The sequence below is a fragment of the Chiloscyllium plagiosum genome, unplaced genomic scaffold (genome assembly GCF_037043375.1).
Source record: "Chiloscyllium plagiosum isolate Xiang-an unplaced genomic scaffold, Cpla_swu_hap1 HiC_scaffold_22, whole genome shotgun sequence".
Taxonomy (NCBI): domain Eukaryota; kingdom Metazoa; phylum Chordata; class Chondrichthyes; order Orectolobiformes; family Hemiscylliidae; genus Chiloscyllium; species Chiloscyllium plagiosum.
In genome coordinates, this window is record NW_028270160.1 from 28150009 (window position 1) to 28175005 (window position 24997).

Genomic DNA, 24997 nt, shown 5'->3' on the forward strand with positions numbered 1-24997 from the left:
ATATTCTCAGCTATGGGGAAACCTGCAGCATTCAGCTTCCTAACAGATGGCAATTTGTTTTATTTGTTTAAATTGGGTAAGCGTTTTCATTTACCTGGTAGTCAAGTGTGGTAATGACATCTGTTCAGAAAAATTTAACCACCTTGAAAAGTCCCTGCAAGAATTTAGATTCATCGATGTAAGATTCTTCAGTGTACAAGGTCAACTGGCTGTTATTCTTCACATAACAGCTGAAGATCTGCAGCTTGGACAGTCAATCCACATTAAAACCAGATCCTTTGTTCTGCATTATGCTACAGAATGTACTTGTTGTGTCCTACATTGATTTTCTTTCAAGAGTCCCAAATTTTAAAAAAGTTGAAGGACTGAATTGGGTTCTTGCTATTATGTGGTGGGTAACTGTAAAATAATTACTCAAGGATGAGAACTCATGAATATTTTACTGATAAAAATTGTACATATTCTGGTAATGGTGGCTCCTGTGTGAAAGTCAATCTACAAAAGAATCATTTTTCATAGCCTTGTATATAAGCTGACATCTGACTTTTAATTAAAACGATCCAAACCCTTTGTATTCCTGATGAAGGGCTTTTGCCCGAAACATCAGTTTTCCAGCTTCTCGGATGCTGCCTGACCTGCTGTCCTTTTCCAGCACCACACACTTTTCTCTAATCTCCAGCATCTGCAGTACTCACTTTCGGCTTTGTATTTAGCACCTGCTCACTGATGAAGTCAGACTCAACCTGATGCAATTCTGCTTGATGAAATTGTAGAATAACACACCATTGAAGGTGGCTGTTAGTTCCTTGTGACTGAGCACACCAATACATCCATAAACTTCATTGGTACATACAGTGTTCCCTCTGATCCTGCGCTCCAGTATGAAAACATGGAGTTAAGAAGATACATAGCCCAGTTAAAACTTAATATCATAACTAGAGAATTCAAAATATGTGATAAGAATGTTAGAAATTGGAGGAAACTCTACACAACTTCAGACATCTAAGAATAAATCTGCACAAGATAATCTAGCAAGTGGCTACAGTCGGAACATGAAATTGCAAAATACATAAATGAAAATTGCCAGAATGAACTTTCTTAAGGATATACCTGAAACTTCTCCTGAAACAGGCAAGACAATTAGGCAAATCAGATTTCAAAGCCAGCTCTGGGTAGTTTATCAGATTTATGAAGAGAAGCAATTTTATACAACAGAAGATCAAAAGTTCACAGCATCTTCCAGCAAAACTTGCAGACTGGCCTATCACATTTCATCAGGATATAATCAAACCATTTAAAAAGAATGGATATGAATTGGACTGGATTCTGAATATGGATGAGACTCCCTTGAGAATTCTGACATGCCAGCCATTCATATGGTGAGCAAAGTTAGAAAGTGTTGATGAAGGAAACTGGCCACAAATTCACATTTGTGTTGTGATGTATGTCGAGCAAAAAAATGGCTCAAGCCAATGTTAATATTTGGGAGAAATTCTCAAAAGGAGTAGTTCTGTTCAAAGTGTGGGTGGATGGATTAAGCTGGCTTGTCAACATGGGTGAGGAAAGTTTGGAATTTTGAGCCAAGTGGATTACGTAAAGAAAAAAGTTTTTTTTTCATCTGGGACATCTTTTGATCACAGCGTTTGGTATTGCTGAAGTTAGATTACAAAATATAACCAGCCTTAGTCAATCTTTGATGTATGATTGGATGATCAGACAAGACGAGAGCCTCTCCCATTAGGAATTGAGACTTAATCTCAGGATAATACAGAGATGAGGAGGAATTTCATCTCTCAGAATGTGGGATTCTTTGGAATTTTTGGAGGCTAATGACAACAAGGAATGTGGAAATAGTGCAGAAGTGACATTAAGGTAACTGATCAGCCATAATCCAATTACAGGATGGAGCAATCTCAACTGGATAGTCTACTTTTGGTCTTGTGTTATTCCTGAAGAAGTGCATACGAGCTACAATGTTAGAAATCCTGCATGAGTTGCTTGTAGAGGCCTGAGATGAAATCAGAGATCAAGATTAGAGTGATTGTCAAGGCCCCACAGTCTGAGCGATCACAGATAAGTGTGAGCATTGAAGACATCAACAGTCAACAACGGTTCTGCTAACCGCTCCAAAATGCACTAGGCTGTGTCCTGGAGCTAGATGAGCAAAAGGACTCATGGTGAGGAGAAAGAGGTGATTTCAACCTTTCCAAAAATGCTAACAGTGTAAAAGCAAAAACTCTTTGGCTAAGCTACTGCCTATTTCCCATGTAGCACCAGTGCATAGAATGTCCTTTTTGTTTTCTTCTAAAGCTAGAGTACTCACTTGTCATAGAGTCATAGAGATATACAGCATGGAAACAGACCTTTTGGTCCAACCTGTTCATGCAGACCAGATATCCTAACCCAATCTAGTCCCACCTGCCAGCACCCGGCCCATATCCCTCCAAATCCTTCCTATTCATATACCCATCCAAATGCCTCTTAAATGTTGCAATTGTACCAGCCTCCACCACATCCTCTGGCAGCTCATTCCATACCCGTACCCCACTCTGCGTGAAAAAGTTGCCCCTTAGGTCTCTTTTACATCTTTCTCCTCTCACCCTAAATCTATGCCCTCTAGTTCTGGACTCCCCAACCCCAGGGAAAAGACTTTGCCTATTTATTCTATTCATGCCCCTCATAATTTTGTAAACCTCTATAAGGTCACCCTCAGTCTCCGACGCTCCAGGGAAAACCGCCCCAGCCTGTTCAGCCTCTCCCTGTAGCTCAGATCCTCCAACCCTGGCAACATCCTTGTAAATCTTTTCTGAACCTTTTCAAGTTTCACAAACATCCTTCCGATAGGAACGAGACCAGAATTGCATGCAATATTCCAACAGTGGCCTAACCAATGTCCTGTACAGCCGCAACATGACCTCCCAACTCCTGTACTCAATACTCTGACCAATAAAGGAAAGCATACCAAACACCTACTTCACTATCCTATCTGCCTGCGACTCCACTTTCAAGAAGCTATGAACCTTTGTTCAGCAACACTCCCTAGGACCTTACCATTAAGTGTATAAGTCCTGCTAAGATTTGCTTTCCCAAAATGCAGCTCCTCGCATTTATCTGAATTAAACTCCATCTGCCACTTCTCAGCCCATTGGCCCATCTGGTCCAGATCCTGTTGTAATCTGAGGTAACCCTCTTCGCTGTCCACTGCACCTCCAACTTTGGTGTCATCTGCAAACTTACTATCAGTACCTCTTACGCTCACATCCAAATCACTTATGTAAATGACAAAAAGTAGAGGGCCCTGCACTGATCCTTGTATTTCAAACATTTGAACAAAGGTGAGCATGAATACTGAAGCAATTGATAGCAGTTCAGAAAATAATAAGAAATATAGATAGAGTTAATAGTGGTTGTTCTTTCTCTGGAATGGGAGATTTCAAGAGTTGGGGCCATATTTTTAAATGAGGTGAGAGATTTTAGAAAGTCAAGAGGCAATTTTTTTACACAGAGGGTAGTTCGAATATGGAATGAATTTCCTAAAGAAGTGCTAGGTGAGAGAACAAATACAACGTTTAAAAGACATTTGAACAGATACATGAATAGGAAAGGTTTGGAGGAATATGGGCCAGGAGCAGGCAGGTAGGACGAGTTTAGTTTGGGCTTATGATCAGCATGGACTTATTAGATTCAAGGGTCTGTTTCCATGTTGTATGACTCTATGCAATATTGTGAATAACTGATTAATTATTTTAAAATTATGTTTAAACTTTTTTAAAAATTGAATATCTTAATGTGTAAATCCAAAGCATGTTGTTGAAGAGTAGACTATAGACTGTACGCAATGGTAGCATAGTCATCATTTATTTGACTAGCATTCCATGGGCCTGTTTAGTGGATTAGAGTTTTGTGTCAAATCCTTTTGTTAACTAAATATATTAACTGTTAATATGTATCTGTTAATGAAACAAAATCTAGTTTCAGTAATGGTTACCATGAATCTGCCAGATTGCCATAATGAATCAAATGTTCCTTTAAGGAATAATTACCCAGTTTTATAAGTATTTGACATTAGACCCGCAGCATTATAGTTAAGTCTAACCTACCGCTTGAGTGGCTGAGCAAACCCCTCAAATGTATTCAAGAATGGAATTCCCCAGCACATTGTCCAGAGCAAGTAAGGATGGGCAGGAAATGCTGACCTGGCAAGATTGTGAATTAGTAAAAAGTAGAAAAACAGTGACCAGCTCAAAGGACCAAATCAGATTTTGCCTGGGGGCTGTGTTTTTTGTTCGACTACAACAGTGACAACATTTTGAAAGCAATTCATTGATTATAAAACCTTTTGTCATACCCTGATGGGTGTTGTATAAATTTAACCTTTTTTTAATATTGATATATGTTTGTATTTAGTCATGCTCAAAAGTTTTGCAAAAGCTAACACATATTGCAAGGAGCTGATTCAACCTTGAGAAACACTGGTTCTCAGAACAGGTACACGATATCTCACAATATAAGGTGAGGAAGTATACATCCTAGTCTTGTAAGGCCACATGGTGTCTCTATTTACAGCAATAAGATCCTGAAGATGGCTAAGTTATGAGTTTGGAGAATATTAAGTATTAAATTTTGAATATTGTGTGATCTGCTTTCAAATATAACTTTACCTTCTGTTCTCAAATACTTTGCAAGTTTAATGATGTGATCCCTTTATGTTGAAAATGGCTGGTGAACCCTTTGCTGTGGACATGAAATATTCAAAAGCCGGCGTGAGGTTCTTTCACCTTAAAAAAAAACACACACAAGCACTTGGATGCTCCCTACCTTAGTCTATCTACTGCTGAAGTTCACTCTTACTCTCTGACTCAACCATTCCAATGCTGTCCTGACCAATCTGCGATACTCCTCTTCTGTAGAATTTATTTCCATTAAACACAAGCTGACTATCTGCAATCGTATCTTTGCTATCTTTGTTTGACTTCCAGTCCTACACGATGTCCATCTCTGTGTTGAAATACTTTTGTGATCACACCCTGCCTTATTTTAATCATTTCCTCCACCCCGCCTTATTTTAATCATTTCCTCCACCCCCACCTTCGCTCACCAACAGAATTCTCTCAATTGTTCTGTCACTGTTCTATTGTGGATTTCCTTCTTGTTCTTTTGTCCTATCCCTCCCTAAATCCCTCTGATGTGCCATCTCCTTAAAGATTGATTCAAACCTATTTCTGGGCAAAATCTCCTAATAACTGTTTCTTTGGTTCCGTGTTTCTCAGTGAAAGGGTGCTGTTTGCATCAAGTCATTCTGCTTGAAGTACATGTGTTGAAGTTGTAGAAGTAATTTGTTTTCATGGACTTGAATCAATAGATTAAGCTGCTGACAATCTTTGAGGACTTAATAGAAGGGCTATCTAGTGGATGTGTAACATACTTGGATTTAAAAAATAGAGCTAGAGAAATATTTAGTTGGGAGTGAAATTGAAGGTCATAAGGATTGTAAGTGAAAATTGATATGAATAAACTCATGTAGAGAAAATGTTGTAGTAAGTGAAGAAATAATAGGCCAAATGTAATCATGGAAATGAAGTAAACAAATCTGGAGAGATTCAGTAGATCTGCAGAAAGAAATAGAGTTAATGTTTCAGGCCAATGATATTTCAACAGAACTGACAGAAAATAGAAATGTGGAAGTGGGCAAGGGGCAGGAAGAACAATGGGGAATGCCTATGATAGGGTGGAGGCCAAGAAGAGATTTAAGTAACATTGGATTTCATGGTGCAACAGCCAAAAAGGCAATAATAGAGAAAGTGAAGAAACAAAGGGTGCGTCCAAATGATGTTACATTAGTTGCTACATAAATGCCACCTGGAAGCAAATTAAGAGATGATGAAAAAATGAAGAAGACTAATCTGACAAAAATGAAGGGGAACAAAGTATACAGAACACAGTGGAGACAGAAGTTATGATCTAAAGCAGTTAAACTTCAGAGTTGAATCTGGAAAGCTGTAAAATGCTGAGTCAAAAGTTAGGGTGGTGATCCCAGAGCTTGCACCAAGCTGTCAGACGTGTTGCTGTCAGACGTGGATTGGGATGTCTGCTTAGGAGCAAGGTAAGCAGACATCCCAAGTATTTCCACTGTGAAATACTTTTCAATACCTGGATGGTATGAAAGGTGCAGTATAAATCTGAAAGTATTTTCATTTTTCTATTTAATTACATTAGAGATCAGGATGAATTTATATTTAAATCTGAGGCAATGAAATTTTCTGTCTTACATTTCCTTATCTTCATGGCTCACACAGGAGTATTGATTCCTTTTGGGAGGAATTAATTGATGCATAAGCTGCTTTTAGTGAAATCTATTGCATGTGCTCCATATCTAGAGAGGAAAGAAGCTTATTCTCACCTGGCTCATCTCACCTTGCAGCTTTTTGTTTTAAAACTTTATCTTGCAGTTGGAAGCATAGTACCAAAAGATAAGGTTTTGAGTCTTACCTGAGAGTGATGGAAGGAGAACAATAAATCATCAATGGTGCATGACAGAATTATTGTCATTTAGACTCATTTTAGTTAAAGGGATAATTCCGGATTTAATCACCGCCTAAACCCTGAACAGTAGACAAATGACAAATGATTCCTCTTAATAAAGTGTTGCTTCAAATATCCATGCGTGAAAATTGCTTCTGTTTTTAATGGCGCATTTCACAACTCTTGTTTTTTTTTGAGATTGTGAAATTGAAATTCTTCCAAGAACTTTGAGTATAAAATGCAATTTATGTAAATATACAATTCTGATTTTTGATGCAGATATGTAAAAGCAAGAAAAAACCTTTCAAAGTTGGGAGTTTACAGCATCATAATGAACACTTGCCTCCAATTGATAATTGCTTTATATTCATCCCCACAAACTTATCTATAAAAATCATAAAATATTGGTCCTTCTACTAAAATTTAAATATAACATTAATGTATTCTTTTTCCACTGAATGCTAGAAGCAGCTTGCTGCACAAGTTACGCAGTAAACTGTAAGCCCAATCTTGACAAAGTAAACAAAAGCGCAGAAAAATCAAAAGGTCATCAAAAAAACTTTTCTGAAATCTACATGCAGGTAGGGTACAAGAAGATGACTCGATGTGGGGTTTCAATAAAAAAAAACTCTGCTAATTTTTACTTGGCTGCAGTATAGCATTACATAACTATTCTTGCAGTTCTCAAATTTAATCTACTGCCAACTTCTGGAAACAATTGTTTCTTTTATTCTATCTACTTCTCAACTACCTTGCCTTTTCTAGCCCCCTTGTTTGCTAATGTTTACCATCCCCCTCCATCCCCCATCACGAAGGACTCAAAGCACTCCGCTTCTTCCTTTCCCGCCGTACCACCCAGTACCCTTCCACCGACACCCTCCTTCGACTGACCGAACTGGTCCTCACCCTGAACAACTTTTCTTTCCAATCCTCCCACTTTCTCCAAACAAAAGGAGTAGCCATGGGCACCCGCATGGGCCCCAGCTATGCCTGCCTCTTCGTAGGGTATGTGGAACAATCCATCTTCCGCAACTACACTGGCCCCACCCCCCATCTTTTTCTTCGCTACATTGATGACTGTATCGGCGCTACCTCGTGCTCCACGAGGAGGTTGAACAGTTCATCCACTACACCAACACCTTCCACCCCGACCTCAAATTCACCTGGACAGTCTCGGACTCCTCCCTCCCCTTCCTAGACCTTTCTGTTTCTATCTCAGGCGACCGAATCAACACGGACATCTACTACAAACCTACCGACTCCCACAGCTACCTGGACTACACCTCCTCCCATCTTGCCCCCTGTAAAAACGCCATCCCATTCTCCCAATTCCTTCGTCTCCGCCGCATCTGCTCCCAGGAGGACCAGTTCAAAATACGTACAACACAGATGGCCTCCTTCTTCAAGGACCGCAATTTCCCCCCCGACGTGGTCGACGGTGCCCTCCACCGCATCTCCTCCACTTCCCGCTCCTCCGCCCTTGAGCCCTGCCCCTCCAACCGCCACCAGGACAGAACCCCACTGGTCCTCACCTACCACCCCACCAATCTCCATGTACAGCGCATCATCCGCCGTCACTTCCGCCACCTCCAAACAGACCCCAGCACCAAGGATATATTTCCCTCCCCTCCCCTATCAGCTTTCCGTAGAGACCACTCCCTCCGCGACTCCCTTGTCAGATCCACACCCCCCACCGACCCAACCACCACTCCCGGCACCTTCCCTTGCAACCGCAGGAGGTGCAACACTTGCGCCCACACCTCCCCCCTCACTTCTCTCCAAGGCCCCAAGGGAAACTTCCATATCCGCCACAGATTCACCTGCACCTCCACCCACATCATCTACTGCATCCGCTGCAGCCGGTGTGGCCTCCTCTATATTGGGGAGACAGGCCGCCTACTTGCGGAGCGATTCAGGGAGCACCTCTGGGCCACCCGGACGAACCAACCCAACCAACCTGTGGCACAGCATTTCAACTCCCCCTCCCACTCCACCGAGGATATGCAGGTCATTGGACTCATCCACCGCCAAACCACAACAACCCGACGGTCGGAGGAGGAGCGTCTTATCTTCCGACTGGGAACCCTCCAACCGCAGGGGATGAACTTGGACTTCACCAGTTTCTTCATCCCCCCTCCCCCCACCTTGTCTCAGCCGGATCCTTCCAGCCCGGCACCGCCTTCCTGACCTGCAGTCTTCTTCTTGACCTCTCCGCCTCCACCCTACTCCGACCTATCACCCTCACCTTGACCTCTTTCCACCTATCACATTTCCAACTCCCCTCCTCCAAGTCCCTCCTCCCTACCTTTTATCTTCTCCTGCTGAACACTCTCTGCTCATTCCTGAGGAAGGGCCTGTGCCCGAAACGTCGAATCTCCTGTTCCCTGGATGCTGCCTGACCTGCTGTGCTGTTCCAGCAATAAAGTTTCAACAATGTTTACCAAGCACCAAAGAAAATGATTGGGCCCTGAGAAATACCGTACTCCTGTTCCTATCTTCTTTGTTTCTATGTATCTCTGCAGGAATTGCTCAGGGTAGTGACCTAAGCCCAACCATTTTCAACTGTTTCATCGATGACTTACCCACTATCATAAGATGAGAAGGGAGGATGTTTACTGATGACTGCATGATGTTCAACATAATTTGAAACAGTCTAGAATACAAAGAATCTGTGTTTATATGGAGCAATACTTGACAACATCCAGGCTTGAATTAAGTGGCAAGTAATGGTCATGACACAGAAGTCCAGGCAGTGACCATCTCCAATAAAATAGAATCTAACCATCCCTTCTTTACATCCAGTGGCGTAACCATTGCTGAATTTACCCACCAACAACATCCAGGGTGTTACTGTTGACCAGAATCTCAACTGGACCAATCAAATACTTTGATTACGAAAACTGATCAGAAGCTGAGAATTCTGCAGTGTGTAACACTCATACAGTCTATGCAACAATCAAGAACCTTGACATCATCTAGCATAAAGCAATTCATTATTTGGCACCTCATTAACATTTACTCTCTTTACCAGTGATGCACAGTGGCAGCAGTGTGTGTGCATCTATTAGATAAGGGCACTCATTCACCGAGGCTCCACAGGCAGCACCTTTCAAACCCAAAACCTCTACCTCCTCGAAGTAGAAAGGCAACAGATGTGTAGGAACATGACTATCTGCACATCCCCAAGTCAAACACCATCCTAACTTGGCAATATATCACTGTCCCTTCGGTGTCACTGATCAAAATCCTGGAACTCTTTAACTGTGAATATTGTTTCACACCTCGGGCTATCAAGTGATCACATGCTTGTAAAGTGACTTGGGGTGGTTTTTATGTAACTGTAAGGTTGTTGATGTAATTTCCTAATGTTTTCTTGACTGAACCCCATTCACTTTTGAATCAGAAATCGATGCAACATTCATGATTACTTCATGAATCATTTTCACTTCATTCATTGGTGCTTTGTTCAACAATATTTTCAAACTGTGCTAGTAAATTGAGTCAGAATTGAATAATATTCTGTCTTCGTCAAGAGTTTCAGTTAATCCGAGTGCACAAAAAATGTTCTTCCACTTTTGCAAGAGCATAGATAAGATACATTTGGACAAATTTTAGCTAAAAGGTGAGAGGAATACAGGTTGAATTGTTCTCAAAATGCCATCCTGCATGGGTACTAAAAAGTGCATTAATATATTTGTGAGGAATAACATAAGTATTACTAGCTAGTTACAGCACAGAGGAGAAAGTGAGGTCTGCAGATGCTGGAGATCAGAGATGGAAATGTGTTGCTGGAAAAGCGCAGCAGGTCAGGCAGCATCTAGGGAACAGGAGAATTGACGTTTCGGGCATTAGCCCTTCTTCAGGAATGAGGAAAGTTGGTCCAGCAGGCTAAGATAAAAGATAGGGAGGAGGGACTTGGGGGAGGGGCGTCGGAAATGTGATAGGTGGAAAGAGGTCAAGGTGAGGGTGATAGGTCAGACTGGGGTGGGGGCAGAGAGGTCGGGAAGAAGATTGCAGGTTAGGAAGGCGGTGCTGAATTTGATGGATTTGACTGAGACAGGCTGGGGGGAGGGGAAATGAGGAAACTGGTGAAATCCGAGTTCATCCCTTGTGGTTGGAGGGTTCCTAGCCGGAAGATGAGGCGTTCTTCCTCCAATCGTCGTTTTGCTGTGGTCTGACGATGGAGGAGTCCAAAGACCTGCATATCCTTGGTGGAGTGGGAGGGGGAATTGAAATGTTGAGCTACAGGGTGGTTGGGTTGGTTGGTCCGGGTGTCCCAGAGGTGTTCTCTGAAACGCTCCGCAAGTAGGCGGCCTGTCTCCCCAATTTGGAGGAGGCCACATCGGGTGCAAAGGATGCAATAGATGATATGTGTGGAGGTACAGGTGAATCTGTGGCGGATATGGAAGTTTCCTTTGGGGCCTTGGAGGGAGGTGAGGGGGGAGGTGTGGGCGCAAGTCTTGCACCTCCTGCGGTTGCAGGGGAAGGTGCCGGGAGTGGAGGTTGGGTTGGTGGGGGATGTGGATCTGACGAGGGAGTCACGGAGGGAGTGGTCTTTACGGAATGCTGATAGGGGAGGGGAGGGAAATATATCCTTGGTGGTGGGGTCCGTTTGGAGGTGGCGGAAATGGCGGCGGATGATGCGCTGTACATGGAGGTTAGTGGGGTGGTAGGTGAGGACCAGTGGGGTTCTGTCCTGGTGGCGGTTGGAGGGGCGGGGTTCAAGGGCGGAGGATCGGGAAGTGGAAGAGATGCGGTGGAGGGCATCGTCGACCACGTCGGGGGGGAAATTGCGGTCCTTGAAGAAGGAGGCCATCTGGGATGTGCGTTTTTGGAACTGGTCCTCCTGGGAGCAGATGCGGCGGAGTCGAAGGAGTTGGGAGAATGGGATGGCGTTTTTACAGGGGGCAGGGTGGGAGGAGGTGTAGTCCAGGTAGCTGTGGGAGTCGGTTGGTTTGTAGTAGATGTCCGTGTTGATTCGGTCGCCTGAGATAGAAATAGAAAGTTCGAGGAAGGGGAGGGAGGAATCTGAGACTGTCCAGGTGAATTTGAGGTCGGGGTGGAAGGTGTTGGTGAAGTGGATGAACTGTTCAACCTCCTCGTGGGAGCACGAGGCGGCGCCGATACAGTCATCGATGTAGCGGAGGAAAAGGTGGGGGGTGGGGCCAGTGTAGTTGCGGAAGATGGATTGTTCCACATATCCTACGAAGAGGCAGGCATAGCTGGGGCAGGCATAGTTACAGCACAGAAACAGCCAACGATTCCAGACAGGAAAGGGAAGCTGAGGCTGCAATTGGATGGGCCACAATTTTATTGAATGCTGGAGCAGGCTGGAGGGGTCAAATGGCCTAATCCTCTTAGTCTTGTTACATGTAAATGCTTGAATGTAATTCCAAAGTTTTTGTGCAGCAGTAAAGATAACCCTACCAATTTTCTCGACAGAATAAATATATATTAACAAAATGCAATACAAATCAAATTTTTTATTGTCTTCCTTAAACAAGACATCTATTTTATTTAGCAATTCAGCAAAAAGCGAAGTATTGCATTAACTGAAGAAATACATGTGTGACTATGCTTGCTTTTCATACACTTTAAATCAGCTAATTTCCTAAAATATTAAGTGAAATTTAGTCTTTAGTTTTTTTAGTACAATTTAAGATTGTAATTCTACAAAAGTAATCATGCAGTACCATTTCTAAATATTACGCAGTTGTATATATAAAAAGTCAGGGAAATTAAGGAATGACATGTGGCAAACATTCATAGTAAATCAAAGTGTTGGGAAATTTTTTAAAAACTAGCAAATGATGACAAAAAAAGACACAATAAGCTTTAAGGATAAATTTGCATGTAATATCTAGACCGACCGTGAGAGTTTTGTTAAATATATAAAAAGGAAGAGAGAAGCCAACATGAACATAACCTTTTTGGGGAATAAGGCTATGGAACCAAGTAATGATAGAGGAGTTGAAGAAAAACATTACATCAGCCCCCACAGTAGAAGACACTAATAACATTGTAAAACAGCTAAATATTTGAGGGGTGAAAAGAGGAAAGCGGAAAAAAAACTATCAGTAAAGAAAAATTGCTAGGGAAACTAATATGGCCAAAGACTGGTAGGTCCTTTAGAACAGATGGGATGCATGCCAAGATATTAAAGGAAGTAGCTACTGAGATAATAGATGCACTGGTATTTATCTTCCAAGAATCCTGAGATTTCTCTGCCATTTTCTGGTTCCCCATTATTATTTCCTGAGCCTCATTCTCCAAGGGGCCTGTGCTCACTTTGGCTTCTCTATATTTATTTAACAAAGTTCTCTGTCATGTTAGATATTACTTGCAAGCTTATCCTCAGCGTATTTTGTCTCTTTTTTTTTTGATCGCCTTCTATTGGTTTGCTATTGATGTTTGCCACATTGTATATATTTTTTTCAATTTGATGTCATCCTTGTCTTCTCTAGCTAAGTCCCAGAGGTTTGGAAAACTACTAATGGTGCATTTTTATTTTAATAGGAAAGGAGGTTTAAAAAAAAGTACTATAGGCCAGTTAGGAGAAAATGTTAGACTGTTATAAAGGATGGGGAGAAAGTGAGGTCTGCAGATGCTGGAGATCAGAGCTGAAAATGTGTTGCTGGAAAAGCGCAGCAGGTCAGGCAGCATCCAGGGAACAGGAGAATCGACGTTTCGGGCATAAGCCCTTCTTCAGGAATGAAGAAGGGCTTATGCCCGAAACGTCGATTCTCCTGTTCCCTGGATGCTGCCTGACCTGCGCTTTTCCAGCAACACATTTTCAGCTCTGTTATAAAGGATGTAATAGTAGAGCATTTGGAAATACATAATATGATCAAGCAATGTCAACATGTCTGAAAAATGTACTAGAATTTTCTGAGGTGGTAGCAAGCAAGATCGATAAAGCAGAAGCAGTGGATGTGACTTATTTAGATTTTCATAAGGTACCACACCATTAAGCTATTTAATAATGTAAGACCTCATGGTGTTGGAAGTAGTATGTTGGCAAGGATTGATGGTTGGCTAACTATTTCTAAGAGTTCGGCAAAACGGGGCATTTTCAGGACAGCATCTTCTAACTTGTGGAGTGCCAAAGGTTTAAGTGCTGAGGCCAGTTACTTACAGTGTGTATTAATGAGTTGAATGAGGAAAGTGTAGCATAACCAAGTCTGTGGATGACACAAAAATAGGTAGGAAGGCAAGTGGTGAAGATGACAAAGAATCTGCAGAGGGATATAAATGGGCTAAGCGAGTGGAGAAACAACTTTGGAGAAGGAATACAATTTAGAAAAATATGAGGTTATGCTCTTTGGCAAGAAGAATGGAGGAGCTGAATATTATTTAAATGGCTAAATATAGCAGAAAACTACAGAATGGAGTTATGTGGATGTCCTCATCTATGAATTTCAAAAAAAAATGAGCAAAAATTAGTGGGTAATAGGGAAGGCAAATGGAATATTGGCCTTTATTTCAAATCAAATGAAGTGTAAGAGCAGGGAGGTTTTGCTAAAAGCTATACAAGGCTTTCAGACCACAGCTGGAATTCTATCAACAGTTTTGTGCCCCTTGTCTTTCCAGTAGAATGACTGAAACTAGTTTGTTAATGTGCCTTAATTCCACTTCCAGATTGATTCACATTATTGATTGCATTACTTCCAATAAGATGCTCCCAAGTCTACATTGATGTGGTTGCAAAGTTAACCACTCTTAGTTCCCAACCTGACACTAACCTATAAATTATTAAATAGTCCCTAATGGCTATATGGATAAATGCAGCATATGTGTGCTGAATACCACAGACCAAGAGGTTACAGTGCAACGTGTGGGTCTGTTTTGCCTACTTTTCTCCAGTACAAATCATCCTCTAAATAAAGTCTCCCCTGCCTCCATATTCTAACCACCTAAATTTCCAAAGCCTGTCTAACTGTTTCTCAAGTCCAAGTTAGAGGTGTGATGGAATACTGGATTCTGGATTAGTGGTGCTGGAAGAGCACAGCAGTTCAGGCAGCATCCAAGGAGCTTTGAAATTGACGTTTCGGGCAAAAGCCCTTCATCAGGAATAAAGGCAGTGAGTCTGAAGCGTGAAGAGATAAGCTAGAGGAGGGTGGGGGTGGGGAGAGAGTAGCATAGAGTACAATGGGTGAGTGGGGGAGGAGATGAAGGTGATAGGTCAGGGAGGAGAGGGTGGAGTAGATAGGTGGAAAAAGAGATAGGCAGGTCGGACAAGTCCGGACAAGCCATGGGAACAGTGCTGAACTGGAAGTTTGAAACTAGGATGAGGTGGGGGAAGGGGAAATGAGGAAGCTGTTGAAGTCCACATTGATGCCCTGGGGTTGAAGTGTTCCGAGGAGGAAGATGAGGCGTCCTTCCTCCAGGCGTCTGGTGGTGAGGGAGCTGCGGTGAAGGAGGCCCAGGACCTCCATGTCCTCGGCAGAGTGGGAGGAGGAGTTGAATACTGTCCATTTGCCTCGATAAGCATAGCAGAAAAAACACTCGGGTGGCTCAATGGCATCTAAGACAAAACAGCCTACTTGATCAGTACCCATCCACCACCTTAAAGATTCATTCCATCTATCACCAACACAGGTGGATGTGTTTACTGCCTATAAGATGCACTGTGATTCATCAAGACTGCTTTAACAGCTCCTTTCAAACCTGTGACTTCTAGCACGTAGAAAGAGGTGAGTAGCAGACACCTTGGAATATTAGCAGCTGCAAATTCCTTCCAAGCCTCCCTCCATCCTGACTGGAAGCATTTTGCACCTTCTTCACTGTTGATTGGTCAAATTCCTGGTGTTCCCTCTTTTAATAATACCATGGATATATCTAGAGCAGATGGAATTTAGCAATTGAAGATAGCTTGCTGTCACTTTTGCAAAGGCAGTTAGGGATTGACAACAATTCCGGCCTTGCCACAGTGTTCATGTCTCATGGAAGAATAAAAAATTGCAAAGATTGAAATCATCTTTTCAGCTGCTGCTCTTACTTTCCTGTAGCCCTGCTGGATAAACATTCCCAAATGTTCTCTGCTGTGCGAGCCACCTACTCATGTCTTTCACCAGGTGTTATCTCAGTTCTTGTAAACACTATTCGGAGATGCTGGTGTTGGACTGGGGTGTACAAATTAAAAAATCACAACACCAGGTTATAGTCCAACAGGTTTAATTGGAAGCACACTAGCTTTCGGAGCGACGGTCCGACAATCACCTGATGAAGGAGCGTCGCTCCGAAAGCTAGTGTGCTTCCAATTAAACCTGTTGGACTATAACCTAGTGTTGTGTGATTTTTAACCTTGTAGACACTGTTCATTTTGTTGTGATTCCATATCCTGCTCACTTAGTCCCATCCGTCAACGGTTGATACTTTCTTTTCAAAACCTTTGAAGATGCTGTCACATTTCAAATTTGTGCCTATCTTTCCCACGATTCTATGTCCATCCTTCACAGGAATTAGGAAGTTGACTGCTTTTTTTAAACAAAAAATACAAATATACGTAATATTAACAAGCAATGTTTCTAGCAACAGGTGAAATAACGAGCATTTGGGCCACATCTTACTTTATCTGCCGACATCTCAAAACACTTCTCAACTGATGAGTGTAGTCTCAGGTCTTATAAACAATGTTATAACCAATACTAAATCTCAAACAATAGCTTCTGTTCCTAAAGCCATAGTAAGAAATGACCAAACTATGCGGTGTTCATCAAAGTACCAAGAAACCCTGCTTCTCTTCATGGCATGAGATCCTTTCTTCCATCAGAGGTACTGACCTAATTTTAGCAAGGGACCAAAGACAACAGCTCCAACATTGCTGCATGCCCCCAGCAACACATTGAAATACCATACTATATTACATGCTCATGGCTAGAGTGAAACTTAAACCCTGACCATCTGATTTGATGGGGGGAAGGGTGCAGCCAGTGAGTCACTGGTTTTCTCTTGTGGTCTTAGATATGAAGTGTTCACTACCTGACATCCTTTTTTTCCCCAGCAGCCATCTGAACTCTGAGTATTTCTATCCTTTCCTTTTTTTCGTTATTTGAATTCGAGCATGAACAGTATTTTGCTTTTATATTTTTAAAAAATTTACTGCTGTTTGATTTTTATAAATAATGTCATTATTCTGAAATCTTTAAGTGTTTGCGCCCGGTTTCTATTAAATTCAGATATACTGCTATTAAGTTACAAATTATGTCATAAACTACAAATATTGACAACTGGTTGTAAATGTATCAGCTGATGATTTTATATTTTCAAAATGCATTCATAGATTCACATTAAAAAAAAGCATCTAGATGGTTTGAATTCAATCTGTAATAATTGACCTGTATGTCAGTTGAATGTCATAAAATGACATTCCTATGGTACTTCTGCAAATATCCAGTTGATGCTACATTTGCTCTGGGGAAATTCTGTCCTGTTTTGAAATATATTGCAGTGCAATAGAATTGGAAATCATTCCTACTTAGTGTGCAAGCATATAAAATATAGCCCTTTGAATCTGCTCTGCCACTCAATAAGGCCATGGCTGAACTACAGCATTTTGCAGCATGTATTTTTGAGTTTTTGAAGTTCATGTTGTCGAGATTACATTTGAAAAACAGCAGATGCTGTTCTTACACTCCATGACGATATAGTTATCTCCTGAATATAAAAACTGAACGATCCACTATCTTAGCTGATACCATGAAAAGCAGGAACAGGGTCACTACAACTGACTTCAGTCTTCCCAGATTTCCTATTAGAGATGGCATAGAGGAGTTTATTGAAATTTGGGATTTTTAATGTGCCTCCTGTAAGTTAAATTGTTGGCACATGTGCAAGATTGTTGGGCAAGAACAGAATCTATCTCGGGTTGATACTTAAACTACCTTGTCAACACACTCAAACAAATTAGCCATTTGGGTGAGGTACAGTTAGGTAATTTGCACTTGAGAAACATGAACACAAAAAGGAGTCAGCACACTTAAAAGGGGGGAAAAAAGAGCAAAAACAAATCAGGATTGGAATTGATTTCAAAGCTTCTACAAAGTTTAATTAGTTATGTAAAACAACTAGTTGTTGTGGCTAATGTGAGTGGCTTGTTGAGAAATTATTAAAAGCTTGAAAGTTCATAATTCAGGTTTATTTGTAAACTATCCAACAGTATCCATTCATGCATTCAACAGAACCAGTTTCACATTTGCTTTTGCATTTTATCTCCACCACAATGGTGCAATGTGGTCAAGTCTAGTTTGCTATGTTTGAAGTAAAAAATTGTATTTCGGTTCAGTCATATTCTGTTTACTTGAACCATGTCACATTAACTCTTTGTTCAACTCTTGCCATTAATTAATGTTTTGAGGGTGTGACTGCTTTTCCTAGTGACTTGAGATGCACCTGCAATAAATAAACTCAAAATTTCTTCGACAGCATACTTTGCACTTGCTGCAGTCTTTGTCATACAAGTTAAATGGTAGAAAGTTGTATAAGCTGACGATGTAGGTCGGTTGTTTAGTGCTGGCATTTCAAGATGCTGATGGACTGATTTTTCTTCTGTGTAATTGTGTCAATGTGACATTTTATACTTTTCTGTTTGGTTAGAGAACATTTTAATGATGCATTTGTGCTGTTCCCAAAAGATGTTAAAAACAAAAAGTTGAAAAATGAAAATTGAAAAGTGTTCTGTAAGGTAATACAAAATCTAACATCTTAGTATCTAGTGTCTTGGTGATCAGCAGTAACGACAGTAACTTGGTGTTTTATTCTGCGCTATAAGGCACGAGCATGGTAATTTATTGATGAAATTATTGTTGATGGCCAAATACAGAAGGTAGATTCTCCTATTGGAAACTACTAATGAATATGTACACATGTTGAATAAGAGCACTGAAGGGTGCAGAAACTTGAGCATGCAGAAATCTTATAATAAATTAACTCAAATATCTAAAAGCAGTCCAGCCCATGTTTCCATTGTATAATTGGGCATAAAAAGGCTTGACTGAAACATGGCATAAAAAATAGGTTGTTTAACCATTAATGTGGTGGGAAATGCAAGACTAGAACCAGTGCTGGATAGAACATCATTTGAAAGGATATGAAGCATTATGTTTTTCAAAAAAAGTGTGATCCAATAAAATGCAGGAGAGAAAACTTGGAAGAACAAATCCTCTCTTACTTCAACCACCGAAGCACTATCACTGACAACTCTTGAAAAGGTTAGGAGGGATGGTTAATTATTAAATATTGGGTATTTTTTCAGAGTACAGAGTTCTACAGTAATGTTCTGGAGAGGTCAAACATGCCTTCTGACTGAATTAGGAAAACACATTTAATCAGTGTGCTTGTTTCTGTAGAAACAGTACTAGTTTTGGGTGGTTTCCTGAAAGGAGGTATTTTTGAGAGTCCAGACTAGTCTAAAAATGTAGATTTGCAAGATTTAGTCATGTATTGTGCCTTTCACTATTGATTTCTCAAATACAGAGGAAGGAGAAAAAGATGAAAGCCGTGTAACCTCGCACCTATGACTCATGGAGCATTTTTGTTTTGCAACCTTGAAGCTGGATTTTTCTTTTCACAAACCAGAACTTCAACCATTTGAATAGTCTTCAGTGTTTGGTTTTTGATAACTTTGCCACACTTTAGCCGAGCTGTTGCTGTCTAGTTTGAAATATTTTAACATTATATTTGAATGATGCATCAAAAAGGGATGCACACATCAGTTATTAAGACTTCTGTGCTCTGTGAAGTTCTGAAATAATTATCCATTTCGATTTTTTATAAATGTGCTAGTCTAACTGCAAAAAATGGCAGCAGTCCCTACCTTGATTTCTTTAAAACCCTTCTTGTTGCATTAATCTGATTTATCAGTAATTTAGTTTAATGATCATTCTGTTGGCATCCATCCTATTCATAAAGCTTTGTTTTATCTCCAATTTGCAGTTACTATGTTGCTTTCAGCAATGGAATCTATTGTGAGAGCAAAGAAATGAAATGTGTGTCCTACTGTAATTTCCTTTCCTCCCGTTTCCATTTTTCTGGCATAAGGAAATACAAAGGAAATACAAATGATGTTTAGGTCCTGTAATCGAAAAAATGTTCACCTTTTATAAATTTTGGATTTTGAAACATTAAAACAATTATTTTATGACTGTGCTGTAATATCCTATTTTATTTTAAAAGAATAATGATGAAAATAAACTTGTGCTATCTCACCTATTGGAGCAGAATGCAAATAGCAGTTATTTTTCTGCTCACGCTCTTTGATATCCATTTGCAATTTTTCTATTTATACAAGTTGAGGTTATAGCAAGCATGAGTTGACAAAAATTGTGCAGTCTGACTGTGTAGAATCTGAGGGGTGTATATAAGTTCCATTACCAGATGAGGACCTTGCATTCACTAATTTATCAACAAAGTAAGTTTTGCCCCTAGAAATTGGTTAGTTTGTCTTGCGGATTGTATATACTTTTCTCATTGCTCTTTGAGAGACCTTGCTGCGCAAAAATAAGCTGCCATGTTTCCTGCATTACAATAGAGATTACGCTTCATAGCTTTTAAGTATTATGGCACAAACTGAAATCCTAAAAGGCACATTACAAGTGTTTTCTTTCCACCTTGCATTCCTCTGGGTAATTCACCTACGTCTTGTTAACCAATCTTGTATGCCTGTCCAGAGGCACCTCTGTTCAAAAGAACGATTTTTTTCTTTGGTTTTCATTATTAGGCTCAGAAATCCAATTTATTTTGTTTATGTTTGAAAGAGGCTGGAGATTTTATGAGCCAGTTTTATTATGATCACATCTTCCTCTACATTGGCAAATCACAGTTTGGGTATTAGTTGCGACACCTCAATAGTTAACCATATGCCTTCAATCTAATGCTTAAGTAATTTTTTTCTTTTAATAAAAACTATATGATGTGCTGTATGCAATCTGCTGATTAGAAATTTGTTATAAGTGTACATTGCTCCTATTTTATTTTACATTTGTGTTTTCCAATTTAAGCTTTGATATTCTGGTGAGTGGATCACTGACTAGAGATTTTGTTTTAGTTTGGGACACTTTTTTCCATGATCTCTAACAAAACCACTGGTCATTTTCTTTCACAAGTACAGCTGGAAATTATATTGAATCCATTTAAATTGTATTGATTGAGAATTTACCCTGTAGAGAGAGATGCATTTGTACTTTTCAAATTGGTATACTTGATAACTTCAAAAAAAAAAATTTTCTTTTGCAGTTGGATCCTGTGGCATATAGAATGGAGCCTATGATTCTCCCTGACTTGAGTATTAAACCAGTTCTTGTTCCACATCATAAAGGTAGAAAGAGACTTCATCTTGGTAAGCACAGATCCTGAAAATTTAATCCCTAGTATAAAATTTAACTCTTTTCATGAAATTTGCAATCCCATCTGAATATAACACAATTGTCATTCTAAAGTAATGAATTTACATATTTCTAGAAAGTTAATTTTAGATATATACACAAAAGGGGATCAACATTTTATTTATAACAACTAAGCTTTAGTTTTTATATTTTATTAAACAATAATATCACAATATTTTTCTAGCAGTTTCTTCATTAAAATTTGAATGCATTGTTTCCATTATGATTTCTCTGAATGTGAGGGAAAAATGTAGTGTGTTGACAATCAGTAATTTTATGAACCACAGTAATTATTTTGATTAAATTTGAAACAGAATTTTGAGGTGTTCTAAGTTTTTTTTTAATGAAGATGTGCACGTACTTGCTATGTCCCATAAGGTGTCACAGTTTTCTTTCAAAATCTTTGAACATTTAAATTCACCTCAAAATGGCCACAAGAAGGGACCAAAGATAGATTCATAGGGACACCAGAGTAACTGGTACCCAGAAATAAAGAAAATCTGTCACTTCCAGATTTACTGTCACTGTGATTGATGAGGTAAGAGGAAAATTGAAGGAATGCAGTCCCACATTGAGCTGAGCAATGGAGATTATGCATTTGTAGAGAACTGTGTCACAGAATATAGTGTGTTTGGGAGGCACAAAAGAGATAACATACTACAGTCAAGGAAGACATCATCTTCTCTTTGATTTGGGGTTATTTATATTTTGTGGAAGAGGCAGAATTTTAATTGAAGTTGTGGGAATGATGGGTACAAATTTGGGGGTGCGATTGGAGGTAAAGTCATACTGTTTAAGGACCACAAGATCAAGTGTAGTAGTACAAGGACTGAGGGCAAATGATGTATGTTTTTGGGCAAAAGACTTTTCAAAAGTAGGTGTACAAGAGGAAGCCACCTACATTTGCCACCAAAAAGCACTTATTCGAATTTGATCTCTTCAGAGCTTTGTTTTTTAAATTGTTTAAACTTCAGATTAATGCAACTGCCAACACACAAGGAATATTACCACAGGGCCCTACAAGTTAAAATATTGAGAGACTAGCATATAACTTCTGTGTGTTTGACAGGATAATATTTGAATTGTACCTATTGCACCTGAACTCTTTTTTTTCTACCCAATTGACTAGTGTACAATTTTTATTAACTATCTATCATTTTAACATATACGCAGATTGTATAGCAAGGAAAGTTAGATTTTTTATAGATTAGATTCCCTACAGAGTGGAAACAGGCCCTTCAGCCCAAGTCCAAAATTGACCCTCAGAAGTTTAACCCACCCAGACCCATTTCCCTTTGACTAATGCACCAAGCATTCTGGGCAATTTTATCATGGCCACTTCACCTGCCCTGCACATCTTTGGACTGTGGGAGGAAACTGGAGCACCCGGAGGAAACCCACATAGAAAGAGGGAAAATGTGCAAACTTCACACACACAGTCACCCAAGGCTGGAATTGAACCTGGGACCCTGGTGCTGTGAGGCAGCAGTGCTAACCACTGAGCCACCATAATTTTAAAAACATTTTCAGCTACCATTACCCCATTGGCTTGTTCAACATAACAAGCAAAAAAAAATTGCATCTTTCAGAATGACATGATTAAATTTGCCCTATAAAGCTCTATTTTATTGTCATGGGCTTATTGGAATGAGTGATTTGAGGGTAATGTACTTCTCAAGATTTTACAGTGGAAGGTGTATTTAGAACTTTCCAGTGTAACTTCTTGTAGGAGTGCAGGATCCCTTTCCTCATGCCATATTTCTTAATATAAATTCTGCAGTGAATGAATATTGATCTACCCTATCTATTGTTGCTAAACTGCAAGGTTCCCCCAATGTCCTGCAACTCCACTAGCTTCCTGTCACCTTAGTACAGAACCATGACCCCTCTCCACACACACAAGCCTGGGATCTCTCATCACATTTGTACCCCAAAGCCCACATTTTACTTCTCTATTCCTGTCAATTCTCAAAGTTATTCCTGCCACCATCATAATCTAATATTCATATTCTGCACCTCACTGACAGTAACGATGAACTATTTACTATATACTCATATAAAAGAATTTTCACATGAAGTGCCACTCCATCTTAAAAGGCCACAAAATTCCAGGTTTCTCCTTGCTTTTCACAAAATTAATTCTCCAATTAAATAATTTTTAAAGTTTATGAACCTTTTGTCTGACTTTCCTTGTGGCTTCTTTAGGCTCATTATTTCACTAACCCAGTGCCACCTTCAGTGCTCCTACCCCATTGGTTCCATACGCTTGCTGAGCAATTTTTGATTCCTGCACCCCACTGATCCTTTCAGTCCAGACAATCTTCCACAGTTTACAACTGCCTGACATTTCCCTCAAGCTTTCTAACCATCTGCTAAGCTCTCACATGAATATATGAAATAGCAGCAGATGTAGACCATTCAGCCCTTTGGGCATGCTCAGTGAGATTATGGCTACTGTGTAAGTGTTTCGAGTTCCACGTTCCTGTATATCCCTAATAATCTTTGTTTCACCTACTTAAGAAGAAGCTGTCAACTTTTGTCTTAATAATACTTGATGACCCCGCTCCTGAGGCACAGAGTTCCAAGTTACAACCCTGACAGAAAAAAGTTTCTCTGCGTCTCTGTCCTGAAAGGCCCACACAAGTAAATGTCCTTTCCAAGCCAGTCAAACCCATTTAGGATGTTATACAATTTAACCAAGTCACTTCTCAATCTTCTAAATTCTAGCTTTCCCGTACAACTACATTCTCATTCCAGGTGGGACCACATCTACCTCATGAGCAGCCACGTTTTGGACCCTTGACTGAAGTCCATCTAAACCAGGGACTCATCAACCTACAGCTTAATTTCACTTCTTAGCACTTAGCACACCCTCATGATTATAATTTCCGGAATGATTTTTGTTTCTTTTGTAGCGTAAACAGGAGCAAACTGTTTGTTTATTTTATTCTCCCTTTCCTCCTTATCTAACATTAATGCCCCATTCTCATTATTTAGCAAGCCAACACTCCTTACTTAGTCGTTTCTGTAGAAGTCTAGCTATCTGTTGCTACATTTCTCGTGATTTTTCTGTCATAGTCAAATGTATTCATCCTGATTAACCTTTCAGTCATTCAGTGCCATGCTAGATATTCTGATTCATCATCTGACTTGCCAATTAACTTTGTGCAGCTACGTGTTTGTTTTGTTATTCTGATGCTTTCCTCCGCTTCTTTAGTCAATCGTAAAGTGAGTTCCCTTTAAGAATTTTCCTTTACAGTAGATATGTACTTATTCTGAGTAAACTGAATTAGAATGAATGTACTCATCCACAGGAATACATGGGTGCAATGAAAAGTGTATAAAGTTGCCATTCTCCAGTGCCATTGTGGGTTAGAAGGCCAGAATTTTTAAAAAAAAGACAAAAATTTTAAAAAGAGCCAAAATGTAAGAAATTGTCCAGATCTTGAAGTATATCTTCATAAAGGTGTTGGGAATGCTCAGCCATTAATGTCTGTCACTGTTTCTGTACTGATTTATCCTTAGCCTTAGATGCTGCTTCAGGTAGCTCTGCGTTCAGACGCAAATAATTGCCCTTATTTAAGTTGACAATACTAGTTTTGACTCAATCTACTGCTCTTCAAATTAGATATAAAATTCAGCCATATTGTAGTGACTGCCATTTATAGGTACTTTTAACTCTGGGGTCATTAATTAATCCTGTCTCATTAGATAATATCAAGTCTAGTATAACTGCTCTGTGGTTTCAGAATGTGGAACTGTAGGAAGCTATCTCAAATATTCTATGAAATCATCCAGGCTCCCAGGCTTCATTCCACATCACAGGTCTGTTACCATATCCCATTTACCCCATCAAATGCTGCCCAAACAATTCCAGAATGTTAATCCTCCAGACACGACCAGTACCACACCCAATCTCCAAATCCTGCCTTAATTCTTGACTGTCCATAAACCTTTAATAAACCTCTATAAGATCACCCCTCAGCCTCTGACGGTCCAGGGGATGAAAGCCCTAGCCTACTCAGACTATCCCTATAACTCAAACCCTTCAAACCGGACAACATCCTTGTAATTCTTTCCTGCACTCTCTCACG

General features: G+C 40.1%; 1 protein-coding gene across 1 annotated transcript in view; it reads left to right on the forward strand.

Annotated features, from left to right (window-relative positions):
- The window catches only part of sec23ip (SEC23 interacting protein), a 146547-nt gene that overhangs the window by 71645 nt on the left and 49905 nt on the right, over positions 1-24997 (forward strand). Inside the window, exon 15 of the mRNA XM_043712707.2 lies at positions 20755-20857. Within this exon, the coding sequence (XP_043568642.1) occupies positions 20755-20857 (103 nt within the window). The remainder of the gene's footprint in view (positions 1-20754; positions 20858-24997) is intronic.